The 21,012-nt window shown below is 37.8% G+C and overlaps 1 protein-coding gene and 1 long non-coding RNA gene across 10 annotated transcripts in view; one reads left to right on the top strand and one right to left on the bottom strand.

Moving 5' to 3' along the window:
• The window catches only part of St7 (suppression of tumorigenicity 7), a 261,881-nt gene that overhangs the window by 194,181 nt on the left and 46,688 nt on the right, over nt 1-21,012 (top strand). For all 9 annotated transcript variants that reach the window (XM_078040323.1, XM_078040322.1, XM_078040324.1 and 6 more), the window contains one exon: nt 5,252-5,366. In XM_078040323.1, coding sequence (XP_077896449.1) covers nt 5,252-5,366 — 115 coding nt within the window. The remainder of the gene's footprint in view (nt 1-5,251; nt 5,367-21,012) is intronic.
• The window catches only part of LOC144375428 (uncharacterized), a 78,895-nt gene that overhangs the window by 25,597 nt on the left and 32,286 nt on the right, over nt 1-21,012 (bottom strand). The gene's annotated exons all lie outside the window — the stretch shown is intronic.

Below are 21,012 nucleotides of genomic sequence, written 5' to 3'. Positions count from 1 at the left end.
AGAATTCTAGGAATGCTGTGTAACAGTCTGGTCTGACAAGGGTAGAGTTGAATCCTGCAGAAGACTGGAGAGGCAAGAGGGATCTGGCATTGAGCTGAGAAAGGGACTTAAAGTAGTGCTTAAGAGCTGGGAATTTTTTTTGTTTTTGTTTTTACTCTGGAATTACAAGATTTGAAAGGTCTATATCCTTGACCTATGACTGGACTCTCTGCATAAAGAGTTTCAGCGGTAGGGACTTCTCTAGACCATCAACTACACATGTAGGCAGCTGTAAATATGTAATATGTAAATATTTTCTTACACTTTTGTGAAAGAAATTTCTTCTGTATGTAGAGTCAAAACTTACAGTTTCTAGCTATACCTTTTTTCCAAGATGTGGATAATGGAAGATATAAAGAGAAGAACAACATGTTCAGGGATATGTAACCTAAGAGCCTGAAGTAGGTCTGAGGCAGCACTCATAGAATATGTCCCCAAAGGAATAGAATGTAAGAAAACATTCTATTCATGAAGTATGTATAGAGCATCATGATGGATCAGTCCCTGACCAGACCACTCATGGAGAAGGTGGATCAGGAGACTATTGTGACTAGGACTCTGGTAGTTTAGTCAGGCGCACTTCGCTTGCAGATGGAGGGTAAAAAGTCAATAGTTGGGGGCAGGCTAAGGAGTCATAAAGTTGAGTTGGTCAGATTGACTAAGGAGGAAGAAGGGAGAGTGCTCTAGGGCTGGGAGGCTGGAAGATAGAAACATGAGTGAAGGTGACACCTTTAAGAAACTGAAAGCTTTTCCATTGTTGGAGCATAGTGTGCATGAAGTGACTGAAATAAGGCTGCTGGGGCCGACAGGGACTGGTCATGGAGGACTGTTTGCCATGCAAAAGATTTTGGATTGTATCCTGAATTTGACATGAAGCCAGTATTCTTAAAAATATTCACTCTCCCCCCCCTCAATGTATCTAGTGTATGCAAAGGGCTTCTAAAAATATTAGAACATACAGAAAATATGGAAGAAATTAAAAAAAAAAACTTTTAATCTCACCAACCATAAATAGTCACTGTTTAAAACTTAAATAGTCACTGTTTAAAACTTTTTAGTATATTTCTAACAAAGTATGTTTTATGCATAAAGACATAAGAAAAGCATGATCTAATTGCAAAACACAGTTTGTATCCCGTTTTTTCTAATGTTACATTGTTTTCCAGCATTTCTGGGCATGCTATTAAAAGTTCTTTGAGAAATTCTACTGATTACATGTAATAGTCCAGAGGATGACTCTGACCATAATTTAGTGTCTAATAATTGGTTAAAATTTAAGATGCTTGCATTTTTTTCTAGTAGAAATAATGTGATAAACAAGGTATTTGTAAATTTGTATTCACATCTGATTATTTCCTTGGGATGGATCTAGCCACATCTGTAGTCTAGTGGCATAGCTGTGGCCCTCCAGGGCATGATGGATCCAGTGTGTATATTTAGAAGCCTTTATGATAGCATTGTGAAGGGTATATAGGAAAGAGGTTGTGTGTTGCCATGACCAAAATGCCCTAACAAGAACAATTTAGAGAAGGAAAACTGTGTTTGGGGCTCACAGTTTCAGAGGTCTCAGTCTAGAGTCTCCATTACTCTGGGCCCAAGATGAGGCAGAACATCATGGCCCAAGGGTGAGGCAGAGGAAAACTGCTTACCTCATGTCATCCAGGAAGATAGGCTGATGAAGAGAAGGTGCATCCATCCAGGGCACACCCCCACTGATTCACCTACTCCAGCCATGCCTCACCTGCCTACAGTCTATTCATTTAAATTAGGATGGACTGAAGAGGCTACAGCTTTCACAGTCCAATCACTTCACCTTTGAATATTGCTGCATTAGCAAGGAGCTAATCAATAGAGGTGAACCTGAGGCAGGCCAACTAAGGTGGCTACTTAAGCAATTTAGACAAAGTATAAGGCCAGAAGCTAACTTATTATCAGCACATCAGAGAAAAGACAAGACAGTACTGATTCTTAAGGATTTTTAATTTTTTTTCATATACAGCTTTCTATGAACTTGATGAAAGATATAAGCACTTTTTACATATTAATTAAGGTATTTGGGGGACTTCTAAAGTGGTTGTAGTGTTGTAGAAGAGGGTGACAGGCACATTAACGGCACTGTTCTCCAAATAGAAAATACCAACGAGGAAGAACAAGTTTGAGGGGTTAATCTAGAGAAGGGGAAGTTATCAATTCAATGTTAGGTATATTGCCTTTAAGGACACAGGGGTTGACCTGCAGGAAGATCATTTATAAATTGATCCGACAGCTTAGTAGAGAGGTTGGAGCAGGATGTTGGCATGTGGGAGCCATCCCATAAAGACTGAGACTCTGGATACAAAAGTAATTCTAGACATCAGCTGTTTATAAGAGGAAGTGGAACATAACCTGAAAACTGATTTACTCCTAAGTAGCAGGTGATGGGGAGCTTCAAGTGCTGTACAGAAAAACCCAGGAGAAAATGGTGTCAAGGAAGCCGGGAGAGACAAGAGTTTCAAGGAAAAACTCATCAAACTGTCAAATGGTGCAGAGGTCAAGCAAGAAGAGGACTGGAGGGTATCCACAAGAGGGATTTGAGTCAGCTATACTTTGGGCAGGACCAGTAGATGGAGAAGAGTTGTGGGGAGAGCTGCTACAGTGAGTGGTGCAGCGGGGAGGTAACAGGCTAGGAGAGCATTCATAGGCTTGGTTTCTAAGATCATTACAAAGGGCTAAGGAGAGTGATAGAGATAGCAGAAGGTTCACTCTTCCATCTTGTTTATGTTAAATAAAGAAAGCTAAGTTTCCAAATTGTCATATGAATTAGATTACTCCCCAACATGTGCTCTTCCTCATGTTTAAAAGCCTCTCATTGGTGATTATTTTGGGGCGGCACAGTATACTCTGTCCAAGCTTCTAGTGAAAGAGCAGCTGCTCAAGCTCCTCACAAAAGTTCTGTTATCTGAGACTGCCATGTTGGTGCACAGGGTCTGACTGGGTTTTAATAAAACTCAATTTTTAATCTTTAGCAACTAATATTTGGAAATACAGTTTTAAAATTACAGAATGCGATTTTTTTCCTTGAAGTTTGATGTTACCTGAGGAATTGGTCAAAACCAATAAATGTTTAAATGTTGCAGTTTAGAGAATGCCTTTATTGTGTTGCCAATTGCTGAGTGGCAGAGAGCTTTTATTCTAACAAACTTTAATTAGCGAGAAAAAAATTGAAGGGTGATGTCAGCCAGAATCAAAGTAAACCAGAACAAGAAATACTTTTATTGGTTTCAGAACAGCAACAATGCCTGGTGTCATCTTATTCACTTCCATTACTAACAATGAAAATACTGCAGGTCCCTCAGTGGGATTCAGACTGTCAGTCATGAACACATGATCATTTTGATAGGTGTTTTTCACTGGTAATATGATGCTCTTTGGGGTTCCAGAAAATTATTTATTTTTAAAGATATGGTAAATGATTCTTGGCTTTAAAAAACAAAACAATATGGTAAATGTTCCTAATAAAGGAAGAAGTCCCTGCAGTGCATCCACTTAGTTCCTCCGTGGCAGTGGATTAGCCTGTTTTTCTCTCAGCATAATTGCTTTAAAGATGTTGTCATAAAAAAGAATTATCAATTGTTTAGAAGTCTTTATAGTAGAAATCAGTTGATCCATTTGGAGGAGCATAAATATACGAGTGCTTTATGAAGGATCTGATCGTCTTTTACAATGAGATACCTTTCTCTAAGATAAGATTTTACTGTGAAATTCTTGGTCCTTTCTTCTTTGTCTTTGCTTTCCCATGAAGTTTAATTTTATTTATTTTAACTCCATTTGGACCTCACTTCTTCTCCATGTAACCTAGAAGGTTTGGGCCATTCCTTTAACCATTGTTTCACCATTACAGCCAACTCTCTTGCTCCTTCACTTTTCATGGAACCTAGTCTGGTCTGCCCACAATCAATGTCATCATTAAATGTCTTGCTGTCACTGGACTGCTGACCACTGCTAGCTGGGACTCAACAACCATGGCAGTGGTAGCCTCTGTAAATTCATGGTCTGCAATTTGTTGGGTCCTGGAGATGGCCTTTGCCATCCTTATATTTTTACCTAATTATTCTTTTCCTTTGTGAATTAGATTAGCCACTAATTCATTCCTATCTTTAAACTTCCTCCCACCATGTACTCCCTGTTTCAGAAGGCCACCAGGCAGGAACTTGTGAACTTCCTTCTTGACCACCACTCCTGTCCTTACTGATAAATTTTCTCTCAACTGTGTCACCTTCTAGCTACTTTTCTACTTTTTTCTCCTTACCTTTGCCCCGCCCCCCGCAGGATGCTCAAAAGAATAGTGCCTGATTTCTTATCCTTCTGTTCTCTGGATTTCGTCCAAACTGCTTTTAACAAGCTTACCACTGATCTGGGAAAGCCTGTGAGTTATTTTTTAGCTTTTACCTTATTTGGTTTCTCTACAACATTTTGTCATTATTGACCATCTTCTTAAGTTTTTTATGAAAATCTTTCTTTTTTGGATTTTCTTCACTGTAAGTAGAGTCTCACAAAGAAAAACCTGCCATTTTTCTGGGATAGGGATATAGCTCCATGGTAGTTCCCTGAGTTTGATCTCCAGAAACACACAAGCACATTAAACTATAACCAGAAATTCCATTTTTCTAAAATTTCAGGGAAAAAATAGAAAAAAATTATTTGGGTTTTAAAACATAATAATGTGAAAACTTATAATCCAGTATTATGAATTATACTTTTATACTAGAAAAATATTATGCTTCGGTAATAGCTTTAAAAAAAATAAGAAACCTGATTCTGTGGTACATGTCTGTAATCCCAGCAACTGAGTCAGGAGGCTCAAAAGTTCCAGGTCAGCCTCAGCAACTTTGTGGATCTCTGTTTCAAAATAAAAGAAAAGGACTGGGGATGTAAGTTCAGTGGTAGGGCACTTGCCAAGCATGCATGAGACCCTGGGTTCAAGCCTTAGTACAAAAATTTTTAAAAAATTTGGGCTGGGGTCATGGCTCAGTGGTAGAGCACTTGCCTAGCACGTGTGAGGCACTGGGTTTGATCCTCAGCACCATATAAAAAAGTAAACTAATAAAACAAAGTTTAAAAATGTTTTTAAAAAGAGAAATATTTATTTCTTAAAATGTTCTGACTGTAGTAATCATTTCACTGTGTATATCCAAACATCATGTTGTACATTCCTTGGTGTCTTCTTTTCTAGTTAATGAAGGAGTTCCCTCTTCTGAGCATGTTCAACATCCATGAAAATCTTTTAGAAGCCCTTCTGGAACTTCAAGCATATGCTGACGTTCAGGCAGTCTTAGCAAAATATGACGGTGAGTCCTTGGCTGTTTGTATGTTCTTGAGAACTCTCTCTCTTCTTGACATGTCCCAGTGATTAAACTGAAAGGATCATTTCAAGTAGCATAGCAGCTAGGTAATTCTATTCTCAAAGAATTTCACCTCCAGTCTCATGATGGTGTTTTATAGAATCTTTATTAATTCATGCTCAGTAGGGGCAGAAACATCATGTGGCCTGTGCCCAATCCTCTCCGTCCTCCCCACAGACTCCCCTGGTGCTCTCTCCCCAGCAGGTCATTATATTCACTCTGCTTTACTCCTTCATGGTCAGGAGTCACTGTGCTGGCAGCAGAGTGTTAGAGGTCTAGGACAGCACTGACTGTTAGAGGTCTTGCTGTGATACCACATTGGTTTCCTGTGAGCACTACCTGTTGGTCATGTTGAGCCTCTGGAGCAGTATAGAACAGCTAGTAGTCCTTGTGCTTGTGACAGCTCAGTAAATATTTGAAGATAAAATCCTGTCTATTTTACCCTAGGTCTTTTCCTCACTAGCAGAATATCCCCATTTCTTTTTTTTTAGAATGGGCTTTAAAGTCTTTTCACCATTCTGGTTGCTGTTCTTAAAAAAACAGAAGATTAACTGGTATGTCCTAGAGATTTTAAACTCTTCTGTTCATATTACCATTATTTGTGAACTCATCATTTGATTCTTTGTACAGAAATTATCTGCATAAGTCAGGCACAATGGCTCATGCCTATAATCACAGTGACTTGGGAGGCTGAGGCAGGGGGATAGAAAGTTTGCTGCCAGCCTCAGTTACTGGGAGAGACCCCTGTCTTAAAAAAAAAAGTAAAAAGGACCAGGAGTGTATTTCAGGGGTAAAGCAGTCTTGGGTTTAATTCTTAATACCATACACAAAAAAATTATCTGTATAATTACCTGTCATGACCTAGCTATTAGAAGTTCTGTAGAACTTCATATTATTCTGTCTTATTTTGTTGACTTTCTCCCTGAAATAAATGTGTTTGCATGTAAAATGAATATTATGGAGTGTTACTGATATTGCATAATCATTTTTTTTGTTTTATAAGATATTCTTTCTTTAGTAAGCATGTTTAATTCATTTAAAGAATTTTTCAGATCACAAAGTCTCAGGAATTCGTCAAGCATGTAGGGCAAACTTTCATTTAGGTCTTATTTTTCATAAAATTTCACAAAATTCTTTATAAGGAATCTCTGAAATGGGTCGGAGCTGTTTTCCTTACAGTTGAGGGAAATTGAGGCCTTTTGAGACTTTTTGTTTTTGCTTAAATTGGTGGGAACTAAATGCCCTCTGCCAGTGATAGCATCGTTTTGCTATGTGGACATGAACACCCTGTGTAAGAAGATATGTGCTACCTAGTATGGAACTGATTTTAGAAAAAGAAAAGTATCTGTGGAACACTTTAAAGTAAACAAAATAAAGACTGTTTGGCCTTCATGTCAGCTCACTTTTATTCTCTGTTTACGTGCTGGAATTTTCCTGTTCTGCTAAACAGTGGTCTAAGCTTGAGAGCCTAAGCTAAGGGGCTTTCCTGTAGCCACAGTGCCCACACATTGAGCTGTGCTGCTGCTGCTGCTGCTGCTTCTTCTTCTTCTTCTTCTTCTTCTTCTTCTTCTTCTTCTTCTTCTTCTTCTTCTTCTTCTTCTTCTTTAAATTCATTTTTAGTTGTCAATGAATCTTTATTTTATTTATTTATTTTTATGTGGTGCTGAGGATGGAACCCAGTACCTCACACATGCTAGGTCAGTGCTCTACCACTAAGCCACAACCAAGCCCAAGCTTCTTTTAATACCAAAGAAACCTAGTCCTATGTCCATGGGTTCAGGTGGCAGTGCACTTTTCCAAATGCCACAACAAGGTTCCAGTGTTCCTATCCCATTGCTGACCAGTACTCAGCCTGATATATCAAGGTGTAAGAAATAGAGGTTTAACCAATAGTGCCTTGGGGATCACACGTCTCATAAGAGTCCTTTCATGAAGATCTCAGTTCATTACAGAAATCATCAGCCTGTGTTATAAAACTGATTGCAAAATAAAGAAATGAACTCATTTGGAGCTATTCATTGTCTCCCTGTGTCCCATCGCACAGCCTCTGTTCCACAATAACCAAAAGCTGATTTATTAGATTCTGATAACATATGTTCGTATTATTTGTTACAACAGCCTGTCCCACCCTCCACTAAAACTTGGCTCACACTTTGAAAAATTCCTTTGTTGCAAATGGACAAACTCACCATATCAAGGGCCTGTGTTGAGCTTTGTTTATGTTGTGTACCTGGCAACAGAGATGATGTTCTTGTTCATTATTCATGGAAAAAGAGCCTCATTAGTGGCAGGCCACATACTGTTGCTGAGATGCCTTGTTAGAGGTTTTCAGTTCAGCAGTTGTCAATAGAGTGCAGATGACCTAACCTCCACTAAATTCTGTAGGGAGTTTTGGTGCTGACTTGGCTCAGGCCTGTATCATTTACAGTAGAAATATAATGAAGTGGCTGCTGAAGTTACTGTTCTTGAGGGGTGCACTGCAACCACTCACAACTGTTGAAAAACATGCCTCTTGTTCCTCATCCCATACCCTGAAGTGGGTTCTTTCAAGTTCCTCCCTGTTACTTTTTCTGGAGACCCAAAGGACCTTGACTGGGCTGCTGTCCTCTTATCGGGCCCTGTGCAAAGTAGTGGGTGCTTCAGAAGGTTTGAAGGCCAGACAGCTTGTAGGGACACCCTGTTCTTCACCCTGGCTCAAGTGTCATCATTCTTATCTATGAGATATTGGAGGCAGTGGTTTGAATTCCAGCCCCTACATCCCTCTGCACAAAGCCACACCCAAAGCAACAGGATTATATGTTATCTTTGCAAACCAGGATTCTCTAGTTGCATAGCTGTTTCTTTGAAGATTTATAAGAATGGCAGTTGTTCATTGCATTTGTTTAGGTAGCTGAATGTCTTAAGTGGTATGTGGGGAAGTGACGCAGTGGGATCAATGCTATTTTTCTAAACGTGGCAAAAAAGAGTTTAGAAAAATGGCAAGACACAGGGAAAAAAGGAAATGTTTTGTTTTGTTTTGTTTTGTTTTGGGGTGGGGGAAGCAATATGTACTCTCCTTGCCTCATTATTCTTTATCATTAAAAAAAAATTTGGCTTTGAGTCTCAAAATCTTTCATATTCTCAAATTCCTCTTATAGTGAAGCACTTTGGAAACCCTGGGTCTCTACTAGGATTACCCAGTTAATTGATTGAACCTCCTTATAATCTGCAGCCTAATTTTGGTTTTGCCCTTGAGATAACATCTTGTGTTTTATTATTCTGGCCATTAGTCTGAAACACTATTTGTTCACTGCCAAGAATTGTCATACTCTTCTATTTCCAATTTATTAACCAACATTATATGGGGCAGTTTTTATCCAGATGGTTGGTCCTGGTTCTGTAATGACCTTCACCAAATGATTAAAACAACATCAGCAACATCACTTCCTAGCATTTAATTGGTTCTTATAATGTGTCTGTGTCATATATGATTTTAAGCTTTCACAGATGAACCCATTTATCCTCACCATAAGTGTATTTGTTAGCTCCACTTTTTAGCTGTGGTGTGGCTGAGAAGTACCTTGCTCTCAGGAAGAGCCTAAGATGTTAAAGTAAAGGCATGTAGATGGTATGAGAGGAATGAGATCAACTGAGATCATTGTTAAATACAATATGAATGCCAGAGGAAAGGAGAGCCAAGGATACAAAACAAGGGGTCCACTCCAGGCTGAGGCGCCTAACTAGCACCTACTCTCTCTGCTGGTGACAATATATATTTTTTTAAATTATCAATACCATTGTACTTGTTATTATTAGCTACAATTTATTGAGAAACTTTCATGTCCAAGCATATCATAGGTATTATCTGTACCATCAAATAACTTGCCATGAGGCAGTAATTCCATTTTGAGCAGATGCAGAAACTGAGGTTTATAAGTTGAAGTAACTTGCAAGACCACACATTCCTAGACAACTACAGGGCTGGGATTCACATCCAGATCCAGCAGCTGTAAATCCCATGTGTTTCCTATAAACATAAGCTTTGCCAAAGCCACATGCTCTGCCCCCCTCATCCTTAAATTCATGAATTATGTGGTCTCAGGCTGTGGTGCAGAGTTTTGGTGAATGCCAAATTGTCTTGTAAGATTTCTTTCTAATCGTTCTTTAAGAAATTAATGTATGTCATTTTTTTTGCTTATTTTTTTCTGAAATGATCTTCAATCAATTTGTATTTGATTTCTTTTCTCACAAAGGGAAGTTGATGTGTAGTGATCATTTATTTTGTGATTTATCACCCCTTTTTCAGTCATACATTTGTTATAGAGATAGCAATGTTTTCAAGATCATGAGTTCATCAGAACCTTCATTTGAAGCCATTGTAGCAGTTGTTATGAGCTTTTCAAAAATCATTTATAGGCCACCTAGTTTGAAGGGTCAGTCTCAAAGATTAGAGTGGTAGCTTAGAAAAGGATTCATGCATTTCTTATTCATGACCATTTGTGCATTTAAGTTTTAGAAGAATCACATGGTGCAAGTGAATGTGAGGGCTACAGGGTACCTTTGGGAGCATCCAGCTCTGCTTGTCTGGCTAATTCTAAAAAGAAGCCATGGCCAGTGGTGAGGAAGTGGACTGGGTCCTTGCTTGGCCCTTCCAGTCCTCACTGAGTGAACTCAAACAAATCCATCTTCTAAGCCTCTCTTTCGTTCTCTGGAAATGAAATCAGGGTTTGGAAAGGCTAAGCAAATTGCCCAAGATCCCACAGTTGATAATTTGTTGGGAGGATTAAAGTAGTTTAATTCCTGGTAAGTATTTAGAACTTCATGGAATATACAAATTAAGAATTCAGAAACTGTTAGCTACTCTAAAGAACCCAGATTGCTACTCCTGAACCTCACGATTCTTGATCAATTTCATTCAAATAGAAAACCAGCTGGGCTGGGGACATAGCTCAGTTGGCAGAGTGCTTGTCTATCATGCACAAGGCTCTGGGTTCAATCTCCAGAACTTACTTTGATATAACATCTTCTCAAGGCAACTTAAAAGCAGTTATAGTGGATAATTTAAGACTACAAAAACAGTTATAATTAAACCGTGATGTTAAAAGACTGTCCATTTCAGCCTACAGTATTATTACAATTAAAGTAAAGGGATACTTTCTATTCCCTTTTATTAGTTATGTACTCATTCATATATTATTTTGTATATGTGCATATCCTCAAACTAAGAAATACATAACAATATGTGGAATAAATCAATTAAAATGTGGTTCTTGGTCTCAAGATGTTTTTAACCTTATCAGGGAACTAAATATGCATAAATGTTCTGAACAAATATAGGATATGATAAATAATATTAGGGATATTTTTTAAATGATTATCTTAGAATTTCAGAAGTGAGATTATTTCTGACCCTGATGGGGCACAGAAAGAAGAGGAAGAAGGTGAGATCAGGATCTGGGGATGTTTTCATTAATGACATAGCAGTAGTTCTGAGTCTTGAAGCAGATTTGCAAATACAAATACCAGTACAACTTGGAAGGCATTCATGGCAGGAGCAACAACCTGAATAAAGATAGGTTAAGCAGAAAAATATAAAACATATTGAGAGAAGTAAATGGTTTAAGAGTTTGAAGTTAGACCAAGTAGAGGAAAATGTAGGCCCAAATCTTCATCACATCAGCCTAGGATCTGACTTCCTTAACAAGACTTCCTAAAGCACAAGAAATACAATAAAGAATTAATAAATGCAATGGACCCAAACTAAAAAGCTTCTTCTCCACAAAAGAAATAATCAATGAAGTGAAGAGAAAGACTACATTTTGGGAGCAAATTTTTGTCACATGCATGTCAGATAGAGCACTAATCTCCAGGATATATAAAGAATTAAAAAAAACTTAACACCAAAAATACAAAAAACCCAATCAATAAATGGGCTAAGGAACTGAACAGACACGTCACAGAAGAAGATATACATTCAATCAACAAATATATGAAAAAATGTTCAACATCTCTAGTAATTAGAGAAATGCAAATCAAAACTACTATAAGATTTCATCTCACACCAGTCAGAATGGCAGTTATCAAAAATACAGACAACAATAAATGTTGGTGAGGATGTGGGGGAAAAGGCACACTCATACATTGCTGGTAGGACTTCAAATTGGTGCAACATACTGGACAGCAGAATGGAGATTCCTTAAAAAACTTGGAATGGAACCAGCTATTCCAGCATACTATAGTAATGCAGTCACATCAATGTTTATAGCAGCTCAATTCACAATAGATAAACCGTGGAAGCAACCTAGTTGCCTTTCACTAGATGAATGGATAAAGAAAATATAGTATATATGTACAATGGAATATTACTCAGCATTAAAAGATAATAAAATTATGGCATTTGCAGGTAAATGGATGGATGTGGAAAATATCATGCTAAGCGAAGTAAGTCAATCCCCCAAAACCAAAGGTTGAATGTTCTGATTAGTGGATGCTGATCCATACTGAGGGGAAACATGGGGAAAATGGAGGAATTTTGATGGGGCAAAAGGGAGAGAGGCATAGAGAGGGGAAATGGGAGCAGGAAAGATGGTGGAATGAGATGGACATCATTACCCTAGGTACATGTATGAGTGCACATATGGTGAGACACCACATTGTGTACAGCCATAGAAATGTACAGTTGTGCTGCCATTGTGTACATGAATCAAAATGTATTCTTCTGTCATATAAACCTAATTAAAATAATTAATTTAAAAATAGAAAACCATACACAAAATGTCAGTTGAAATGTGAGAATAAGAGCCCAATTTTGTTCTCCCCCACAAGGCAGTGTCATGGCCTATTTTTAAAATCATTTCAAGTGTCTAATAAGATACATACTGATATTTCATAAGAACTCAAATACTTAAATTTATCTCTATTAATTCTTAAATTTTTGGAAACCTGAAAACAGAAATGCCAGGGATTTTTATTCCTGGTCAAAAGACAGATCATTTCTTTGCATTCAGAACAACTTCAGCCTTCGAGTAATTTGCACCAATGGAAATAGAGATCCAAGCTCTTTTGGATATTTATGCCATTAAATCATTTTGTGATTGTCCTAAATTTGGGGGCAAAAACTTCTTTGTAAGGAACAACTGGTCTTTTTTATTATCATGAATATATATAAATGCAACAACTATATCAATACCATTTTTATTGATGCCATCAAGTTCATCCTAAATTATCATTATTATCTGCCATCTGGTCATATGCAAAGGGTATACTTTTTAGAATGGGGTGTGTTTCTAACACTGGAGGAAATATTTTCATCACAGTAGATTGAAAACAGAAGTTGTAAAGAAAGCCATTAGGGAACCTATTTTCAGACTATTCAGAGAATAAGCTTTTTGCTGATATTGTTTTGCAGAGTAAGCATGTAGTTATAAGTAAAAATTTCATAAACCTTTTTCATGGCCTGAGGCCTTATTATCAGCAAAAGTTATTTAACTATCATCACTGAAATGGTCACTGGATACCCTGTCTTTTTGTTAGTCTGTTTTCCATTTATGTTTGAGGAGTAAGCAAGGATAGAGGGATTTGAGATATTAGGAAGACCAGGGAATGAGATCTGTATTCATCAGCACTCTACATGTCAGGCTGCCCACACCTCCAAAACAGTGTCTTTTGGTCAAGTGTAAGATGTGAATTTTGATGCCACAGGCACAAGCAACTTTGGAAACATTCACTATAAAATTAGACTACATTTGCAAAAAAAAAAAAAAAATGTTTGGAGTACTGCCAATCCCTTTTAGCAGCTCTAAACCTAGACCAGCTCCCTTCTCTGGGCTTGCTGTTATTTAAAAGATCAAGAATGTGCTTGAAGATAATACTTATGTAAAAGATGAGCAAATGAACCACATTGCTACTTCAAAGAAGAAAATAATCAAGAGTTGCTGAGAAATGATAGCTCTTCAAAGCTTTGGACTAAATACTCTGCTGATTGGGACACCAAGAGGTAGATCTGCCAAGAAGACTAGCCTTAAAGGTTACTTTAAAGCAAATGATAGGCTGTCAGGTGAAGGACTATAAGAGTTCTGATGATAAATGTCATTTCAATAAGGACTGTGTGCATGGGAAACTTCTTTCATGATGGAGAAGACATTCCATGAGTGCATACATCTGTAATTCACATAGTTGACACATGCACAAACCCTGTATATTTATGTTGGCTTTAGTAATCCTTATTGCCCAGTTATCCTAATTTACCAAGGTAGCATTCCTCCCCAGCCAGCCATTAGCACCACAGAAACTGCCGTGTTTGGCTTCAAGGCACCAGCCACAGAAGGGCCCTCTGACAGACCTCCATGGGCAATCCAGTCCAAAAGTTGCAATAACATCTGGTGTTTGGCTTTGTAGCACACAATGAAATTTTCTGGGTGTAGTTGAACGTGTGTAGCCTGCCCTTCCTCCTGACCAAAATTACTAAGGTCATGTAGAATTTCCGAATTGAATCATCAAAATCCCAGGTGGCAAATTTTTTTCTGGGTTCTTGTGTGTCAATCCTTTTTATTTTTTTCAGTGAATTTTCCCCTCTGGTTGAAAGAGGGCCTTGAATTGATTTTTTTATCATGAGGCAAAAGGATTCTGTAGTTCTATTGTCTTCTTTGCATAATATCATAAATAAGAGTAAAGAGAGAAATTTATGTAGCACATCCACATTAAAAAATGGAATAGTAACAACACATCACAATCCACAAACAGGTTACGAAGAAGAGGTGGGCCGCTTTTGTCTTCATTCCCTGCCCCCATTTTTTGTTTGTCTCTTTCATGGTTCCAGAAGCATCTGTGAAGGACACATGTGTTGGATTAACATGAACTTCAAATATGTCTGGTCAATTTGTTGCTTGACCAAGAAAAGGGATACATGTTGAGTATCCCTTATGCAAAATGCTTGGAATCACCACTATTTCAGATTTTGCAGGCTGGTTTTGTTTTTTGTTTTTCTGGTTTTTTATTTTGGAATGTTTGTATAGTTGATCATCTGACATCAAAATGCTCCATAATTCAAAACTTCTTTGCTGCTTAAAACATTTTGGATAATGGAGCATTTTGGATTTTGGATTTTCAAATTGGGGTATTCTACGAGCACTTGGTACTTTACAATCCTAAAAGGTTACATAGAGTAACTAGGATTTTTTTTCATATTATTCCATCAAAGATCTATCAAATCCTTATGTTAAAGATACTATAAGGTACTTCTGGATTCAGATACAGATATGACCTAGTATGTGTCACCACATTTTCATGCTAATGGAGAAAGATATTAGACACACACACACACACACACACAAGTGATGTGTTTGATGAAGATGAAACAGTTTATCTGTTAGGAACTTGCTATAACCAGTTCAAAGAATGAAGTCTTTGAGAGTAAGCCCTATGTCCTTTAATCTCAGACCTCTGTGTAATAGGGTAGTCATTTGGAGCATCTATGGTCAATGACTGAATCAGTAGATGTCCATGCCACTATTGCATAGTATCTTCATTTGTGAAGAAGTTTGAGATTTATTTATCTGTTGGAAACTACCACTTAAAAAATTTTAGAAACATAGATATGAAAACTGACCCTCAATTGACTTATCTCATGCACAGGAACAGTAATAACTCATTTTAAGCTACAGTTTGGATGAACCTAAGAAATTAGCTGAAAAAAATCACTAAAAATTGTTTTATCCTATCTAAACTTTTACCCCACAAGTTTTTTCCCCCAAGATTATTGCATTGGATTTTTGCTATTATGAGCCATTTATGACTTTTGAAAACTACAGAGGAATTCTTCTTATGATGACCTTTACTTGCAGCAGAATCCTTCCAATAAAGGGTCCTTAAGGAGCAAGGAGAGGTGTGGCTGGCCTTCCTTGTTCTAGCCAAAGATTCTTCTACTTTTCTTCAACCTTGTTTCAGCTTTTACAAATTTTTTCTTCCTACTGCAGGAAGGAAGTATTCCACTGCTGTTTCAAACCGACATCTAGATTAGTGAACCAACACAGTGCATTGTGCTGGGACTCCACAAAGGCAAATGTGGTTAACACATTTTGAGAAATAATGCATTTCTGACTCCCTCTTAAAACTCCCAACAACACTGACCAATTTGGTTTCCAGGAGCTAAATTGTTTAGCTAAATAGAAGGATGCCGCTATCAAGGGATTTGAGATTTTAGTACATTATTCAGGATTTCATTCAGCAAACACTGACTACCAATTATAGTTTAAACATTGTTTTGTGTTGTGGGTTGAAAGTGATAAAGAAACACAGATTTACTCCTAAAGAATACTGTGAAAGTAGGAGTAGCAAATAAGGCAAAGAACAATTGCCCTAGGTATAAGGAATTTGATAGACTTTAAGCCAAGAATAAATGGATGCCTCACCCAGCAAGGGGAAGTGAGAGAAACCTTCCCAAAGGAGGTGCTATCTGAACTGAACCAGACAGTGAAGATGCATAGGCCAAAAAGAGCACATTAGAATTTCAGGGGCACAATTTATTTTTAGTCAGTTTTTGTGTTTGTTTGTTTGTTTGTTTGTTTTTTGTCACTGTGACTCAAACACCTAAGAAGAACAACTTAAAAGGGGAAAAGTTTATTTTGGTTCAGAGTTTCAGAGGTTCAGTCCATGGTTGGCTGACTGTAGCTCTGGGCCCAAGGTATGGCAGAACATCATGGTAGAAGGGTGTAATGGCAGAAAGCTGCCAGTTCATGACAGCCAGGAAGCAGAGAGAGAAGGAGGAGCTCTGCTCATCAGGGACAAAATATAAACCACAAAGGTACCACCCCAATGGCCTACTTCCTCCAGCCAGACCCTACCTGCCTGCAGTTACCATCCAGTTAATCCACGTCAGCAGTTAAAACTCTCGTAACCCAATCATTTCACCTCTGAACAGTCTTGCATTATCTTACATATGAACTTTTGGGAGACATTTCATGTCTACACCATAACAACGATTGCTGTATCTTACGTGGAGTACTCCTTGAATCCCACAGAGCAGAGAGATGGAGAATGGGTATGCTGCAGGACAAAGATGCCTTAGGTGAGTTAACCAAGGTCCAGACCTCAAAGGACTTTGAGTCTAGCTCCAGTTTAATTCTAAAGGCCTTTGAGAGACCTGGTAGCAAGTTCAGCAGAGGAAGGCTTTAATCTGACTCCACATTGAGAGTGGCATTGTGGCTTCACATTTGTCCTTGTGTGGCTCAAAGTTATTGAGAGTCCAACACAAAGTGAAAGCTCTCAGACCTGAAAGACTGGAGCACATTGAAGAGGGCCCAGAGGTGATTTCAGACACTGTTTTGAAGCACTGTTTTATTGAGGGAAGGATTTGCAAGGTTTTCCAACACTAGTATAAAATTGTTAGTAGAATTTGGTTTTTCTTCTTTAAACAAAAAACAGGAATTCCAATGCTGAGACTTTTTTTGTCTCCTGGGTGAAAAAAACTTTCTGTTTTAAACTATAACCACTTATTTTCATTTGCTCTCTGGTGATCTCTTCACTACGGCAAATTGAGGCTGATGTAGACACAGCACAAACCTCAGATAATCTTTCAGGGGAGTAACTAAGACATGAGGAAGAGGCTTCCAGTGACCACGTAATCCATCAATACCTACATACTTCTGCTGGGTTGTAACAATGTCATGAGGAGGAGAAATGTGAAAGGTGGGGAACAGGTGGGGTACTTACCTATCCTTTACATTAAAGGTTGAAATTGAAAATGAAATCCATGATATCAATTCCTGTCAAGGTAGATCTACAAGTTTCATTTGCTAAAACAAAGCATCTAATCAACTTTGGCATTGTTGACACTTCAGGTCCTGATAAAGTAGAAAAAGCCCATGAGTAACACCCTGGATATAATTTCTACAAAAAGAAGAACTATTAGTGGAGGTTATAGAAATCATAAACAAAAGGAGAATAATCATAGATACATCCTTGAATCTAAACCCAAACAAAACCCAATAACAAAAAGCCAAAGCCATGTTCTTTTTAATTAATTCAAAGGAAACATAAATATGAACCTATAGATAGAGATTCAATAAATATAACCTACTATGTGCTGTCATGATTTGGCATAGGCTATATAAAGGTTTGTTTTCTAACTGGGAAATGATTCAGGAGAGATGGGAGACTCTAAATGATGAAATTATGGTTACTCCCGGTGGAAAAGATGCAAAAGAAGTACAAATGATTGAAGTATGTGAAAACATCAGAATGACAAGTAGCTAAGTCAGTATATACAAGTGAGGCAAAAACCTATATGCAGGTGTTTAGGAAAGTCCAGCGGAAGTTAAGTCTTGAGGCTTGAACAGCTTGAGAGCTGTTCCCCCACATGCCAAGTAGAACTAGAAGAAAGCATGAGAAAGATGTCAGGGAAAGTAAAAGCCAGTGTCATTACTAGCAGTCCTAGACAGGGGCAACACGGGTAGGACATGATCTCCAGGACCCCCCTGCTAGTCGTTAGCTGGTAGCTCTTAAGAATATCCCTTAGCTCCTCTAGGCTTGTATTTCTTCATCTGAAAAAGAAAAAGACATTGAAGGGAATGACAATGGCTGTCCTGGGCTAATGTCTAATTCTTTGCTTCTGTCTTCTGGTAGTACTATTTGGAGCATAAAATATTGTATTAATACCTATTCATTCTGTTTTCCATTTCCTTCAATACTTTGGTTCATTTCTTAGATTTTCAGCAAATAAGTAAATCCCAGCAAAATTCTAGAAAATATGTTTCTATAGTTTATGGATTCTTAAGAGAAAAGTAAGTGATTAAAGATTCAACATGAATATACAAAAGAAGCTCTAGCAAATAAACACAGATGAGATAAGGGATGTGAAAATATTTAGAGTCTACACAGTAGTACTTAAAAGTATATCTTATTAGTTTAAATAGCTATTTTAAAAATCTAAATTGGAGGAATATGATAGAAGAGTTTATATCTTTATTTAAAAAAACCATTTGATAATATTTTTGATGCTATTCTTTGAGGTAACATGAAGCAATATGGTCACAATACCTAATTAATAAATAGTTGTACATGTATCATTGCAGATAATTGCAGATTGATGGTGATCACTAGAATCCTTTTCCCAGGTTCTTTCTTGGTATTACCGTTATTGTTATTGTTTAATCAGAACTTGGAGATAGTGCAGCACAGTTAAAGTGCTGTGGACAAATTATACACACACACACACACACCACACATATGCTAGCTGTGTGATATTTGCATATTTCTTAACTATATTGTGCTTCCTTATCCCCTACTATGAAACCCTGTCTCACAGGGTTACTCTGAGGATTGAATAGGATAATGTGAATAAGAGTGACTTCCCAGTGACTTCCCCTTAGTGAACCCTTGATGAATTGCCGCAGTCTGGCTGAATGCTAGCAGCATTTTTTTAATATTTGTTTTTAGTTGTAGGTGGACATAGTAACCTTTATTTTTTATTTTTATGTGGTGCCGAGGATCGAACCCAGTGCCTCACGTGTGCTAGGCGAGCATTCTACCACTGAGCCACAACCCCAGCCCACTAGCAGCAATTTGGATGATGGTACTGATCGTATGGGAGGAAGCATGCCTGTGAAATGTACAGATGGTACAGAGCTGCTGGTGGTAGCCTCAATCAAAAAGATGACAAATATGCTATAGTGATGTGCTGAAACCCTTAGAATTTAATGATAAAGGTATAATTTTAAGATTTAAAATTTAATGGAGTCAAATGTGAAATCCTGCCTATCGGCTTTCAAAATTTCAGAAAACTTTCATGGTTTACATGAAAGAGGAAAGAATAAATTTTGGCTGATATCAACCTGGATTGAATCTGAAGGGTTTCGATGGCCACAGAATCATAGGAACAAATGAGGGGTCCCAGCTGCTCAAAACCGGGGTTATCCGAGTGGTGTTCAGGGAGGTGTAGTCACCACAGCTCCTCAGACTGCGCATTTCCTCTGAGCTCTGTGCCATTCAGATTTAGGAGACTTAAAAGATGATTTACATTTCTAATTCTCATTTTTTAAAATCGCCCATTGTCCAATAACAACAATAGGTGGAGAAATTCTTGAAAATATGTTAATTGAGGAGCTGGAGGTATCCTAGGGGGAAAAAACGTGGTACAGAGGAGATATTTTAATCACTGAATGTTTGAAAGGCTGACTTGAGACATAATTGGATTATGTTTTGTAATAGAAGGTCAAATTAGTGATTCTGGATAAGTGTTCATAGAGCGAATGGAGTGGGGCAGAATGATAAACAGAAAACTGTTTCAGAGACTCAACTGGTAAGACAGCTTCAGGTGAACACGGGGTTGTAGGGTTTATTTTTAAATTATTGAGGTAGAAATTACATATTGTAAAATGCACAAGTCTTAAGTATAGAGAGAAATGACTTTGTACTTATGTATACACCCATCTGACCACCACCCAGAATGAAACATGCAACTTTCCACTATCTCAGAAGGTTGCCTCATACCCTCTTCCAGCCAATAACTGCTCTACAGCCCAGAAGTAACAACTTTCCTGATCTCTATCATCAAATATTAGTTTTCCAAACTTCATGCAACTACTTTAGAACACTGTTGAGCAGTTTCCAGTGAAGTTTAACAAATCTCTCCCTTTTGATCAAGTAATTCCATTTCCAGTTACAGATCCAAGAGAAGTGAAATGTTGGTTTTATTTTTGTTGTTTAACTTACACAAGAATGGTCACAGCAGCCTTATTCATCTAACTTAAACCTGGAAGATAATACAAATATTACCAAGAGAATAGATAAACATGAATATATCCACACAATGAAATAATACTCAGCAAGGAAAAAGAATGCTGTACTGATATATGTGAATCCATGGCTGAATCTCAAAATATCATGCTGAGTAAAAGAAGCCATATATAAAAGAGTATTGTTAGTCAGGTTTTTTTTTTCTCTGTAACAAAAATACCTGACAGGAACAATTTAGAGAAGGAAAAGTTTATTTTGGCTCATGGTTCCAGAGGTTTAGTCCATGATTGGTCAAGTTAATTTCTCTGAACTAAAGGTGAGGCAGAACTTCATGGCAGAAGGACTCAGTAGAAGAACGCTTCTCCATTTATGGTAACCAGGAAGCAGAGAGGGAGAAGGGGGGAAGAGCCACAGGGAAGAGGACAAGTCAGTCCAAGATGGACTGATTAGGGTACTGCTGTCACAATCAAATCACTTCACCTCCCAACATTCCTGCATTACCACAAGGAATTTGGAGGGACACCTCATATCCAAACCTTGACAGACGCATACTCTCTGATTTAATTTATGTGAAGTTCAGGATGGTAGCTTTTAATGAAAGATTTTTATGACAATTTGATTTTTGCATTCCTAACACACTTGGGGAAATTTCTTTCCCCTTCATGAAAGGACTTGTATGAACACAAGCAGGGAAAGAAGTAAAAGAGAAATTGAGCTAATGCCAGCAGGTCAGCTTTGATTAAGTGAGAAACATTTATTTAGCATTCCTTGTTTCTGCAATGAATGATGGAATTATGTGATATTTATTTATATTCTTTCCTTTTGTTTCCTCCTTGAGCTTTGTGTGTGAATGTGTGTGTTTTGTGGGGATTGAACCAGG

Source organism: Ictidomys tridecemlineatus, chromosome 2, assembly GCF_052094955.1.
Source record: "Ictidomys tridecemlineatus isolate mIctTri1 chromosome 2, mIctTri1.hap1, whole genome shotgun sequence".
Lineage (NCBI taxonomy): Eukaryota > Metazoa > Chordata > Mammalia > Rodentia > Sciuridae > Ictidomys > Ictidomys tridecemlineatus.
This window is presented reverse-complemented; position numbering and strand designations above follow the sequence as displayed.